We start from the raw sequence: 14,185 nt of genomic DNA, 5'->3' as shown, positions 1-14,185 counted from the left end.
TAGGCTGCAAAACATATCTTGGGATTTTATTAACTCAGATTAGCAAAATATGTGAAGAGCCTCCAGTAAAAGCCACTACAAGATTGCAAGATATTATTTTTCATCTGCAGATATTTTGGCTGATATTTTTCCAGAAAGAACAAGAATAATTACAAATCATCTTTTCCTCTGAATTTTTTTGAGATTAAATTCTACATTTGTGAAGCAGTCCAGGTATTGGAGCTTTACACTTTGCAAAGCAGAAAAAAATGCTTTGAAATTCTACTGAGACTTCCCAAGCTGAACCAATTTTGGACCATTCACTTCAACAGAAGATGGAGATGGATTGAAAGATAAAATTCACATGTCTGCTGCAAACTCCAGAGATCATTCTCATTTGATTCTTAGCATCAAATGAGAGAGACCTTCCCCTTCCATTCTGTGCCCTAAAGCCTCTTTAGTGCGACCTTGAGGCAGCAGTACTGCCATCTTCCTACACAGTTGTGAGCAGTCCAGTTCTGATGGAAGGAATCTCTCATTATTTGTGTTACAATTGCTTTTTAAAAGCCCCTGCTCTGTTCAGGACTAGCTGTATTAGGCAATGTGCCTATACATACTAACAAATGGTTCTTGGCCTGGAAAACTTATAGGAAGAGACACAAAGAATAGAAAATAGCAGAATGGACCCCATTTTCTGGAGTGGGAAACCAAGAGAGAGAGACAGTAATTTTCCAGGGGCACAAAAGAAATGCGTAATTCACAAGAATCACAAGTTCAATGTCTAACTTTCAGCTCAGATCTTTAAAATCTCAGATCAGTTCCTCAACTATTCTCTCTCCTTGATGTAATGCTTTGTAATTCCTGGGTAGCACTCTGATGAGAAGCCACCGTCTGCAGGACTCAGACCATACCAGGTCACCTATGGGAACTTGAGAGCTGCCATGGGAATATGAAGAACTGCTGTTCACCCATCTTCCACTCTGACCATGTTCTAGTCCCTTGAGATAGGAAGTCAAAGGAAGCAGAAAAAGGAAAAACTTCTTATTAGGAGTGCTGAAGGGAAGTCCCATGTACACATCAGATGCAGTCTATCATATCGTAAGGGAAAGAAGCTGATAAAAATTCAGCTCAGGTGGCCCTGCAGTAGAACAGAGAATGTCAGCCTGAATCAAACAGACCAGCAAGCAGTACCCCAAATTATTCAGCAAATTCTCAGAAATTGAATTAAGCATTTTGTATCCAGCTTCTAAAATGCTTTTGTTTAGTTAACAGTATCCCCAGGCAATGAGACCAGTGATACATACTGAAAACTACTGCTGCAGTTTTTCTCACAACAATGCTATGGCTGTCAGCAGTTGATGAGAGGAGGAAGAATAATAACAATAATAACAACAACAATACCCATCATCATTATAAATGTGAAATCAGACCACTTCTTTTTGTTACAGAAGGGAAGGCTTAGGCCACAGTGTTTGTCTTCATCCACTTCAAAGCCTTCATTAATGCAGTTCAAGCAGAAAATAACTGCAGATACAGAATCACAGAATAAGCTGCCTTGGAAGGGAAACACAAGGATTGTCAATCCAACTCCTGACACAGCACAGGACACTCCAAGAGTCACACCAGGTGTCCAAGACCATTGCCCAAATGCTTCTTGAGCTCTGTCAGGCTTGGTGCTGTGACCACTTCCCTGGGGAGCCTGTTCCAGGGCTCAACCACCTCTGGGTGAAAAGCCTTTTTCCTTAATACCCAACTTAAACCTCCCCTGATAAAATTTCAGGCCATTCCCTCAGGTCCTGTCACTGGTCAGCACAGAGAAGAGATCAGTGCCTGCCCTTCCTCTCCCCCTGACAAGGAAATGCAGTGAGGTCTGTCCTCAGTCTCCTCTTCTCCAGGCTGAGCACACCAAGTCACTTCAGTCTTCCCACATGTCTTCCCCTCAAGGCCCTGCACCATCTTCATAGCCCTTCTTTTCACGCTTTCTAATTGATTTATATTTTTCTTACATTGTGGCACCCAAAACTACCCCCAGCACTCGAGGTGAGGCCGCCCCAGCTCAGAGCAGAGCAGGACAGTTCCCTCCCCTGCCTGGCTGTGATGCTGGGCCTGATGCCCCCAGGACAGGGCTGGCCCTCCTGGCTCCAGGGCACTGCTGGCTCAGATTCAACTTTCCATCCACCAAGACCCCCAGGTCCCTTTCCATGGTGCTGCTTTCCAATGTCTTTCCGTACATTCTGGGTTGCCCCATTCCAGGTGCAGAATCCAGCACTTTCCCTTGCTGAACTTCACACGGTTGGTGATTGCCCAGCCTTCTCATTTACCAAGGTCTGTTTGTGGGTTCTCTGCCTTTGAGCGAGTCAACAGCTCCTCCCAGTTCAATATTATCTGCAGACTTACTCAGTATCCCTTCCAGCCCTGCATCCAAGTAATTTATGAAGATGTTGAAGAGCAGAGGGCCAAGGATGAAGCCCTGCAGAAAGCCACAAGTGACAGGTCACCAGTCTGATGTCATTCACTGTAACCTTTTGTGCCTGACCTGTGATCCACCTGTTCACCCATCCCATGACATATTTATCCAGCTGTATGCTGGACACCTTGTCCAGAAGGATCCTATGAGAGACAGTGCCGAAAACTTCACCAAAATCCAAAAAGATTACACCAACCGGCTTCCCTTGATCAACACGGTGGGTTACCTTGTGATAAAAGGAAATCAGATTTGATAAGCAGGACTTTCATCGCACAAAGTCATGCTGGCTGTGACCAATGATTGCATTGTCTTTCAGGTGTTTTTCAACACCTCCCAGAATAATCTTCTCCATAACTCCAATTTCCCTCACATTCATCATTAAGAGCACCTAAGATACACAGTGATCTGCAGGTCCTTTCTTTGGCTGTTACTAGCTCTACTACCCATGCACTGACCAAGCAGAGCCTGAATAAGAAGTCCTCTGGAATAAGGAAAAGACAGAAGTAAGTCATGCACTTCTAGGAATTGACCATTCATAATGTGCTGACTGAAAAACATGAAACCTTCTGGTTACAGCCAACTTCAGGATACTCACAGTCACAACATCATCATGGCTGTGATGTCTTGAGAGTTCTAGGAATTGACCATTCATAATCTGCTGACTGAAAAACATGAAACCTTCTGGTTACAGCCAACTTCAGGATACTCACAGTCACAACATCATCACGGCTGTGGTGCCTTGAGAGGCTACCTAGAACAGAGGCTAGACAGTGCTAAAGGAAAATAGTTGGTATTTATTAAAAAGGCCTTCAAAGGATACACCTTGGGCAGTACAAGACCCTGGCTGAGGCTGCACCCAAGATGGATGACAGGTAACACGTTTTCACACTTTCGTAAGTTTTGGCCCATTTACATATTGGGGTGAACTGTCCAATTCCAGCTTCAGATTATGAAGTCCCGTCCTCCCAGTTTGCTCTCCTAAGTTCACTGCCGTTTAAGCCTTTTGGGCCTGAAGCTGTAATAGTGTCCTTGGTTTTTGGGCTGGAAAAGGATTGTTTTGTCTAACTAAACTCTGAGGAGAACTTGCTAACATTTTATATGAAGTTCAGAGTTATATACTAATGCAGTACAGAATCTGGAAAATATGAAAGCTAAAACTTAAGGCATCAGTTGTGTGGAAAAGTTAATGGTTCCACTGCCCTTTTTGTACATGGTTATAACTTTCTCTATTGCACAATTTCATCAAGCAGCTTTCTGTGTCGACTCTTGCTAACTGCCCTCTACAGAACTCTAGAAAAAGCACTTGCTATTCTATCACGTTCTTCCTTGATTTTCTTAAAAATTCTACCTTTATTATTTTCTGAATTTTTAAAAAATGAAATATCAGTCATATTACCTCATAACGTGAAGTATTTGCAACAGCACAACATAACCAATATGTTCCAACCAGAGGCTGGGACGAATTGTAGTGAAGGACAAGGCTATCTACAGTCAATAAAAACCTGAGGCATGCATGTAAGCAAACACTCTTAATCTATTCAAATCAAAGATTCTACAAACACACAAGGTCACCATGACCAAAGTGCTAAGAAACTAAAGGAGAAAATAGTTGTTTAGTGCAGTAATAGTATAATTTTCTTTCCCAGACAGAGTGACCTCAGAACTTGCCGTATCTTTTGGAAACACTGCTCCCTTTTTGCAAGGAAGAACTGAAGACACAAGCTGGTTTATTTTCCTGAATATTTATTTTCTGGTATTTTATACATTCAAAAACATTGCTGTCCAAGGTAAAAGACTGATTTGTTGTCTGCTGTAACAAGCAAACACAAGGAAAGCAAAGAAAACAATCTCATAAACTGAAATTAATCCAGAACCACCATATTCCCAAAAAGGTTCTTACCTTGCCTTTATGGACTGAATATATTAATTAATCTCTTCTCAGGAACCTCTGCAACTACAGGAGAACCTTAAATAGGTGCAAAGGAAAAAGAAGGGAGAAAAAAATACTAAAAAAATTAAAAGAAAGGGAATCACCAAGTAAGACAGACATCCTCTGACTGCAGGAGGACACTACAACCTAAAAGTTCTGATGATCAGCTATTTCTATTGCTGACAAAGACTGTTTTCATGAGAGGGGTATACTCTTGCTTTTAAACAGTATTACAACCCTCCCAAAGGCCAGGTAAATGACATTGTAATCCAGTGCAGCTATGAGAAAAAAAGCCCTGGAAAGAACCCTGCACATTACCTTTGATCAACGTAGCAGTGCAAAATTACATTGGATATTTGTCTATACTAGGCTGGTATCACAGATCAGCTGCTATGTCAGAAGCCTATCTCTTTCTCTATAGCAGTGGGAACCAAAACTTTTCACTTTAATCCATCTAAGATACCTAAGCAGAGATACAACAAAGATATGATATATTGAAACATATTGATTTTGTATTATTTAGACACAAACCAAGCAAATCCTGAAAGAAACTAGGCAAGCACATCTAAAACTTTGTGTGGTCACTTTTAAAATAAAATATGAGCCATCAGTATGAGATACTAAATCTGTAACACCACCCTGAAGCATGGCATTTATTCAAAGCTTGGAGAGAACCTTACCAGGAAGATGCAATGCAAACAGGGTGTAGAAGCATTCATTTTGCAGAACACGACCTGCAGATGGACAGTTATTACCAAAACTCTGCGCAATCAGAAAAACCCCACCTCCTCAAGGCTGAATAGACAAATTTATGTAACTCACAGCATTTGTAAGAATTTTGGGTTCATCCAGTTGCTTAAAATAACCAATTCTTTAATAACACACACCTACTACTTTGATTTGCGCTCAGTCTGAGTGCAAAGGGAGCCTTTATGATTTCTAAGCCAGTCTTTCAGTCTTCATTCCCACCTACGTACAGATGCAATTAGTCTTTGTAATTTCAGATCAGACTAAATGTCTTCGTGTGTCTGCAGAGCTGATCAAGGTCTTGACCAAAAAACCCTGAGTTTTCTTAAAAAATAAATATTCTAGGTGCAGCTTAAACCCTTACCAAAACAGCTAGTCCTGTGACACTTTTCAGGGAAAGGCCCAAACATCCAGCTCCAGTACATCCTGGTACATTAGCCATTCTGGAGAGTAACTAGGAGTTCTCCATGGTAGTTCAGCAAGTCAAGAAAGATCAGTAACCAGTGCTGTAAATGCTTTGTGGCGCTGCCCTGCTTTCCTTCAGTCTCTGAGATCATGTTTCACTCCTATTGCTAAAATAGGGCAAGTTATTCCAGCCTGGAACAAGGCGAGAGATACCCTGAAAGAAACATTTCCAAGCCAGAGACACATTGACACAAGGGAAAGACAGAAATGCAGATGGGAATCCTGAAGCTTCTGAAGCTCATGCTACTTTCTAGAAGGACATACAGAATCTTTGGCAAAATATTGTAACTTTCTGCAAATGTCCAGAAATCAATTTAAAACATGTCTTGTCATCAGGGGATACTAAAATATCATCGTGTCAGGTAGCAGAGTAAATTCCAAAAAAATACCCCTACTACATAGGCTAGAGGGGTTTTGGTAGTCAACTAATTATAAAAAAAGGCATTGCAGCAACAGGAAATGAGATGCAATGATACTCTCAGTCCTCTCCCAGAGGGCACAAACACCTTCTCTCCAGAGGACGAAAGCAGCAGACTCTCCGGTATCATGCCTCTGTGGTGGCAGTGGGCCTCGTAATAGACAATGCAGTATCTTTTATTAACTATTTTACCAAATTACTGGAATTTGGGACCATTGCACTCAAGTCCAGTGAGCTGACATCCAGGATGTGTTTAGGCAGCAACAGTTGCACTGATAACACATTCAAGTTCAAGAGCTCTGGAGCCGTAGACAAGGAGTGGCAGATAAAAGCGGTTTTTTTCCAGCCGTAACTTTGCCAACATGCCTCAATCACACTGGATTTAAAGTAGAGTTAGGTCTTGAGGGCTCTGTCAATATTTAGTCTCCTGATGGAGACTGTCAGTCACCACTAATAACAGCAAATTTCAATCTAGCCATCAAGAATCAAAGTGAGCCTACAAGCTCCAGCTCCACATGACACTGAGCAGCCATCATATGACAGCAACCTTGCGGCAACAAGAAGCCACATCTAAAGCAAACCACTTGCAAGCAAAGGGTTCCTCCACTACGACTGCTCTGATTTTTGTTCTAATCTCTGCACAATAAGACATATTGCCCTGGGGCTGAAATCCCTCTTGCCATCAAAGGCCTGCCCATCACCTGCAAAGAGTGGCTTGGAGGAGACAGTCTGCAAGAAACACAGCTCTAAGTTGGTCACCTCAAAACTGTAAGCAGATCATGTATCCATGCCACTACAAAGCACACACACATGTGATCAAAGCAAATAGGGCAGCAGGGGTGGGGTGGGTGTCAAGGCCTGTCAGACCTCTTCAGTACATATTCAGAAGCAAAAAAGGCATCAGGAGAAGTTACTATGACCACTGAATTCATGCCTGTAAAAATTACTTCTTGGATTCTTGACTCTCAGCTGCTCCCAGGGCTACACAGAGCTTTGAGAGGAAGAACAAATAGTTATCAGTTTTGTTCCTGGTGCAGTTAGTGCAGACTCCATGCATTTTAAACCAGGGAAAGCAACTCTCTGCCACAGGTGTGGTGTTTGGCATCCACAGACACAGGCTTGTCTCTGGCAAGAAAAAGTAATACTGTTGGAGGTAAATTTCTAATCATACACCAACATACCAACAGTCTAAAACAGTGGTGACAACTCCTAGTTTGCAGTCACATTGCAGATATGGGTCATTAGAGCACAGCTACTTCAGCACTTCCTTTCTTCTAGATCCCCTGCCTGTGCACAAACAGGTGACATGGAAAAAGGCAGGAGAAGATCTGAACCTGCAGATACCTTGGGCTTTAGGAATCAGCAGTGCCAGCTTAGAAAATGGGGCTGCACTAGAAGGAAGAATGCATCTCCGCAGACAAAAACTACCCTGTCTCCCAACTAAGAGCCTTAGCTCGGTCTAGAACACTTTTTCATTAGACCTGCAGAAGCTAATGTAGAAATTAAAAACTGAAAGGACAGAGTCAAATGACTGACCCTAAATAACATCTAAGCAATTCAATCATGTTTTCCCATTGCTGGCTTAAACAGCAGGATATTGTAACTGGTATTGATTGGTCCGTTTGCTACTCTAGCTGCTAACAGTCTGCATCTGAATGAAAGTTTTTATTTTTATTACATGACTCACACTATCTGAGCAGATAATCAATTATATTAAAATCTTCTTCATTAAAGAGTTAGATTAAAATAATCTCCTTTCTCTTGAAAGACATTATGTACTTCATTGTCAACACTCTCATCAGGGCTCACTAGGCTATAGGGAGAATCCACACTGAAATAGCTACAGAGGTATTACCAGAAAATGAGTACTTGAAAGCTCAAAAATAGCCTTTGTATTCCTTTACATCTTCCACTGAACTATTCTTTATATGATGCAGTATGAAAATGTTGCACTGATAATGCAGCTCTAGGAATGAACATGAACATTTTAGGCCTCACATATACCTATTTTTCACTGCTAGAGATTCACAGGAGGTCTATAAAAACAAAAATCTTACAGCAACAGTGCTCTTTGGCGCATAGCTATCTTTATTTAACTGATGTGATTAACTGAGGCAGAAAGATATTGAACTTTTTGTCCAAGGTCACACAGTGAAGTCAGGATTGGAGCTAAAGCAGACTCCAGCTCTTTCAATTCACTGCTTTGTTTTAAACCAGCTAATCTTCCTTACAGCTCTTTCATGAAAAAGTACAAATGACTTGATACACTGTTACACTTAAAGGTGCAAATCCTCAGTGTAAAAAGAATGCAGGTTAGGATTTAAAGCAAGTGTATGAAAATCCCCTTTCAGTCCACAGGATGCAGAAATATTGCAGCACATCCCATCACTTTAATAATATTTCATAACAGAAGGGACTTGAGTCACATTTATCGTACTGCCAATTCCAAGTAAAAGCTCTTAGGAATACTAAAATTTATGCAGTCAGCCAGGAACATGTAGCTGATGTAGACTCTTGGAATAATGTATTATAACCAACTTTTTAATAAGCATATGAACAAGGTTAAAAAAAAAACCAAAAAAGAAACCCAAAAGAAAAAAAAAAAAAAAAACCACCTTAATTTCTACAGCATTTTCCAAGCGTTTTATGAATACTAAGTAAGCATCTTGACAACTCCATGACAAAATGGTACCAAGCAGTTATTTCAATAGAGAAGCTGCACAAAGATGTGAAAACTAAAGCTGTAGCTTCAGACCTAAGTAATAACAAAAGGTCTCTAATTGCTCCAGCAGCCAAAAATATACAAACATTAGTGAAATGAAATATCAATGCCAGCAAACTCAAGTGGTGACAGGATTCCCCGGCCACCTTCCCCTTGTTCCAAGGTTTTCCATTACAGATTTTACATCCTGGTCCATGCTAAAGCAAGGCAAACCAATGCAGAATAGGTTGTTTTCTTTTTGTTCCTTACTGAACTTAAAACAGCTTTCTTCATAATACACACTGTGGTGCATTTATCTCTACCTCTCCAAGCATTTTCATTTCTTTACAACAAAGGAGAAACACAACTTCATTTCTGTCAGACTTTGATCCAGTTAGTAACTTTTACCTCCAAGTAACAGTGTGTACAGAAAGTTGAATAGACACCTGTTCTGTAAGAATCAGATTTAATTAACTTTTTAAGTCCTCTTCCTAGCTTTCTAGAACAGCTACCTCTTTACCACAGATGTAATTTTCATTTTTTTTTCTTTCAATTTTTTTCCTTTCATTTCAACTGCACCAGTAGAAACAGAGTGAAATAGCACCCAGCAAAAAATGTGCAATTTAAGAACCTGCATAGCAAGATTTGATAGTGTATTTTAAAAAAGGGCTTAAATGATCCAGACACACCATGGAAATCAGTGGAACCTGAAGTCATTTCATAAATACCATTCTTATTTGTAATTTAAATATCTCAACAAAAGTTCTCAGCTGTTCATAGCATGTCAGCATTTCAAACCTTATAGTTTTGTGTGCATAGCAGAGTCTGAGGATGCCTCCCCTCCCTGAAAAGCTGCAGTCTTGTGTGACATTCAGAGACCTTTTTAATCAGCTCTTATTAACATTGCAAATAATCATTTTCAAGATGGGCATCACTATGACTGGTGGCCTTTTATAGGGGTGCTGCAAAAATAAGTAAAGACTAAACAGCTGTTTATTACAGCAGATGTGGAGAGAACCTTCCACTTCCAAGGCCCACATATTAGCGACAGAGGCAAACCAGGACAGAGAGGAAGAGGCACAGCAGGACACCAAGAGCAAGGCATACAAGGAGCCTGGGACCTGACTGGAGAGTGCAACTGGAAGACAAGAACAAGCATCACGACTGGACTACAGAAGGGCCTGAGGTGAGACCACCAATGACACAAAAGAATGAGCTGCATTCCAGCAGCTGAAGGCACATGTGATTAAAGAGGCTGGCAGCTCACCACGAGCACAGCCAGCCAGGCAGACACTCAGCAGAAAAGCGTCAGCATACAAGAAGGATGTAAGGAGCAGCAAGATCTGCAAAAGGCATAAATCCTACTGCATGTACTATTTACTGGGGACAAGTGTTCCACAAGCCAGAAATCTGCCACACTGAGCCCTTCAATCAGACCACAGTAATTTTGGGAGTGAGCATGTTCAGCACAGCTCTTTTCCAGAGAAGTATCTTTATCCCACTACCTGCTTTCCAATAGAGCTCTTCACACATGACTACAAAGAAGCTCAAACCAGGTTTTTTTTAGTTGTCTTCCCTACTATCCACAGAGGAGGTTTTAATAAAGTATTTATAAGTTGGTTTATAATGAAGGGTATTTTTGGCAGAGAACTTTATTGACCTGCAGTGCTAACAAACTATTACCCGCTTATAGAAAATAGCTCAGAGTTCCAGTTCATTTTTAGCATTATACACTTGTTATAAATGGTTATCTTATTAAAGTCTAATCCTCAAAATAGAAGAATTCTAATTCTTTCTTCAGCCCTAAACATCCTGCAAAACCAAGAACAGACTGAAAGGACTGCTAACATTCACACCCAGTTTAGAGATCTGATGTGCCACAAAGTAATTATTACATTTGTTATGTAATTAAGATATAATTAACAGAACAGGTGACTGGCAAAGATTCATTAGACAAGTCAAATTCCAACACCTTCACTCACTTCAAATAGCACTTTGCCTTGAAAGCAATGACAGTGATTTCAATGGCAGATAAGGTACTCCTTAACAGGAGCCAAAGTGACCCAAATGGGTCAATTTTTGTAGTGAACTTTGTCTTCTCCTGTGTTTCTGAACAGACTGCACACACATCAGAATCTAGCATATGTAAACAGACAAGTTATAAAGAGATCCAGATCTCTTAACAGCAATGCACTATTTGCATGACACTTAGATGTTCCTTAACTCCTAGAATATCCATCAAGTCCAAATTATCTTCATGGTCTGCATATATCCTCTTTTGGTAATAAAACTGCTGTTATGGTTTCTGCTACTCCTATTTTAGACAAAATTGTAACCACCTCCTATTGTAACCACAAAGCGCAGATGTGAGCTTCTCTAGCAATTCCAGTTGGGAATGACAAAAGCCAAGATACCTTAGCCACTTTATCCTCAGGGACAAGCTACAAGCACTACCTGAAGAGACAGATTAATTTCAGGCAATGACTAGTCTTGAGAGCATCTGCAGTTACTGTACATAGGCTTTATGTGCTTGGAGAATCAATTAATTTGCAATTTTTACAGAAAACAGGACACAGAAATATAACACAGTTGCCTGTCTTCCAAACGTGTGCTTGGAGAATCAATTAATTTGCAATTTTTACAGAAAACAGGGCACAGAAATATAACACAGTTGCCTCTCTTCCAAACGTACCATTAGTGAAACCGTTCTGCCACCTCTCTCCGTGTCGGGGCAGAGACACATAACAGCGGACCCCGACATACCATTAGTGAAACCATTCTCAAGTCAGTGTCCGAAACTCACAGCCTGTGCTTCCACTAGAAGCAGGCAGGTACTCATTTTCACTTCACAAGTCAGACATTAAACCATTGCCAGGGAAACACAAACAGCATCACTAGGTCACTGAGGAGCAAGAGATCTGGGAGATAGGAAATTGGTTCCCTCCTCTGTGGTTTTCTTTTGTTACCCAGAAAAGCCACCAGTTTATACATCCCTCAGTTCCTCAGCTCATTGACAGCTGCTTACACACATTGTATAGTTATTACAGTTTTTCATGTAAGTAAGGAAAACCAATGAAACTCCCCTTACATAGGAACAATTGTCTTTCATAAATAAAAGCCACTGTGATGTTTGCAAGCATAGGTTGATTTTAATGTATCAGGTATTAAACAAGCAGACATATGGAAAGGATGTAATAGGCCCAAACAAAATGACTGCATCTTTGAATGTTTTAAAGACCAGTAACATTAAACATGGAATTTGAAACGAAACCGAAACCACTATATTGCGTACATAACTACTGATATACCATCCTATAGTTAAAACTAAGTCAGATAAATGGCTTTTGCTCTGTTTACAAGATGCTAACCCAGTAGAGAAATATTTGAATGTTACCAAACAGAAAAGGCAGTAAAGGTTTGGATAATGCCTTTAACCTGTGCTTTCTACAATGAAAACTCTGGAACTGAAGAAAAACATATCCTAATAATTTGTTCTCCCCTTCAAACATTCATCTGTGTGTTTATTTTCCAAGAAGATCAGTGATTTTCCTCAAGTCTGCAACTAAAACATTAAATCATAACACGAAAAACATACAAACCCTGATTTCACTGACTGCATATCACCTTTCACCTCATTGCTCTTGTGCATAGAGCAGCCTTCACTGTTTAACAGAAATCTGCAAACTTTTTGAGACAGTACCTACGCCTGTCTTCAAACTGCACACAGTATTTACAGATATGTAATTATACACCTCAAGAAATGAAAAACAAAAGCTAGAAGCAAACAGGTAAGAGAACTTTGACACACTTTTTTGTTTGCTTCCTTCTAAAAATCAAGTTTCATCCTAGGAGAATGCCACAGACTCAGTAAATTAACATGTGATCACACTAGCATCCACAAGAAATAACTGTTCATTCCAGGGCTCTGAAGTCTTGCATTCTTATATTTGTGAATCCTTTAACAGATATTTTTGCCTAGATAGCTTTCCTTTCACATAAATGCCATCACAGTATTTTATAATCTGGTTTAGGTAAGATCAGAAAGGTTGCCAAAGGATTTGCAAATTGGTCCACCAAGGTCAGTGTCTGACCTCGTATAATAAGGTAATACCGACATGTTCCTAATGAAAACAGCAGGCATGTGGCAGCCATACCACATTTTGACATTTTAATTCACTTAGCACATCAATTTTTTATGCGTTATTTATCACTCAAGAAAGTACTTACAGGGTCAGTAGGACCACAGAAGTCTCTGAACACTTTTGAAGGATCGAATTGTCTAATCTCCATTGCTATGCACGGGCCTGAACACAACTCTGAAATCATCTCCTGGAAGAGAAAGAAGACAGAAAAAAGTTGAACACTTTGGGTTTCAGCCAGGGTTGCATTTCTCCCCAAAACAAGGCCCAAACTTATAGGAAAGGAAGAATTAAGAAATATACATTTAGGAAAGTGAGGACACTAAACAGATACCATTGGTATTCACCACAAAAGAAATGTTTTCCAATTTGCTACTTGGTTTAGAAGGAGGAAATTGAGAAAAATTGGATATTCAGCTTCAACAGGATTCTGAATGGCACATAACAGCACCCACAATACTTTAAATTCTTTTGTAGGTACATCCTTATTGATCTGGACCTAGATTCCATGGCAGTATCTCATAACTTGTCAAACTAGACTGAATCACTGGAATGCACTTTGCTGGGTTTTAAACTTGAAAAATCATGCCAGTTCCATGGGCAGCAACGTAATTTGCAGTGTTCCCTACCAGAAGCACAGTACACAGCCTATATCTGTTTTCAAATATACACTCATTCCATGGCTTTAAGTCATTAAAATGTCTCCTGGGCTTTTGGTTCTCTCTATCTTTTCTTCACGGATTACTACAGAAGCTGAAACACACAAGGCAACAGAATCTGTGCCTGTGGCACAACCTATTAGGGAAAGGGTCTGGCAACATTCTTGTAATGTACTAATACCAGGATCTCAGTTACAGTGAAATCATCTGTTTCCCTGGAGTCTCCAGGAGAGTAAAGAGACATCGTGAGTTCTGTGTGGGTGATGAAGACTGGTCTTAGTTTTCATAAGCTTAAATTAACTCTGGGCATTAGTTCCAATTTGGAGTTTGTTAATTAGAGGTATAGCTTTCACAAGCAGAAAGAATCTATTTTCATGTTCTAGTCTGGCTTTCTTCTTTAAATCATGCCCTTATAATTGCATACTTGTCTAGAAATCTGGACAGACAAGTTTTAAACAAATCAAGACAATTAAAGGAGTCAAAATCAATGAGGAAAGACAAAAGGACAAAACATGCAGCGAAAGTAAGGGAGGATAGGTAAGGACTAGCAAGGCTCTGCAACCATGCCCACCAGCCACAGGCACATCAAAGGTGAACCATGGCAAAGCATACAGAGTGATGAAAGAGCAGAAGGAAAATAACAGCTAAGTCCTTCTCTTCCTTCTATGAATCGTGACAGA

At 40.3% G+C, this 14,185-nt stretch overlaps 1 protein-coding gene across 2 annotated transcripts in view; it reads right to left on the bottom strand.

Annotated features, from left to right (window-relative positions):
• NME7 (NME/NM23 family member 7) overlaps positions 1 to 14,185 on the bottom strand; it is a 91,803-nt gene that overhangs the window by 23,958 nt on the left and 53,660 nt on the right. For both annotated transcript variants that reach the window (XM_041411113.1, XM_041411112.1), the window contains exon 10: positions 12,935 to 13,036. In XM_041411113.1, the coding sequence (XP_041267047.1) occupies positions 12,935 to 13,036 (102 nt within the window). The remainder of the gene's footprint in view (positions 1 to 12,934; positions 13,037 to 14,185) is intronic.

The sequence above is a fragment of the Onychostruthus taczanowskii genome, unplaced genomic scaffold, assembly GCF_017590055.1.
Source record: "Onychostruthus taczanowskii isolate IOZ18803 unplaced genomic scaffold, ASM1759005v1 scaffold34, whole genome shotgun sequence".
NCBI classification, from domain to species: domain Eukaryota; kingdom Metazoa; phylum Chordata; class Aves; order Passeriformes; family Passeridae; genus Onychostruthus; species Onychostruthus taczanowskii.
The sequence above is the reverse complement of the archived record's forward strand: the minus strand, read 5'-3'. Positions and strand labels throughout refer to the sequence as shown.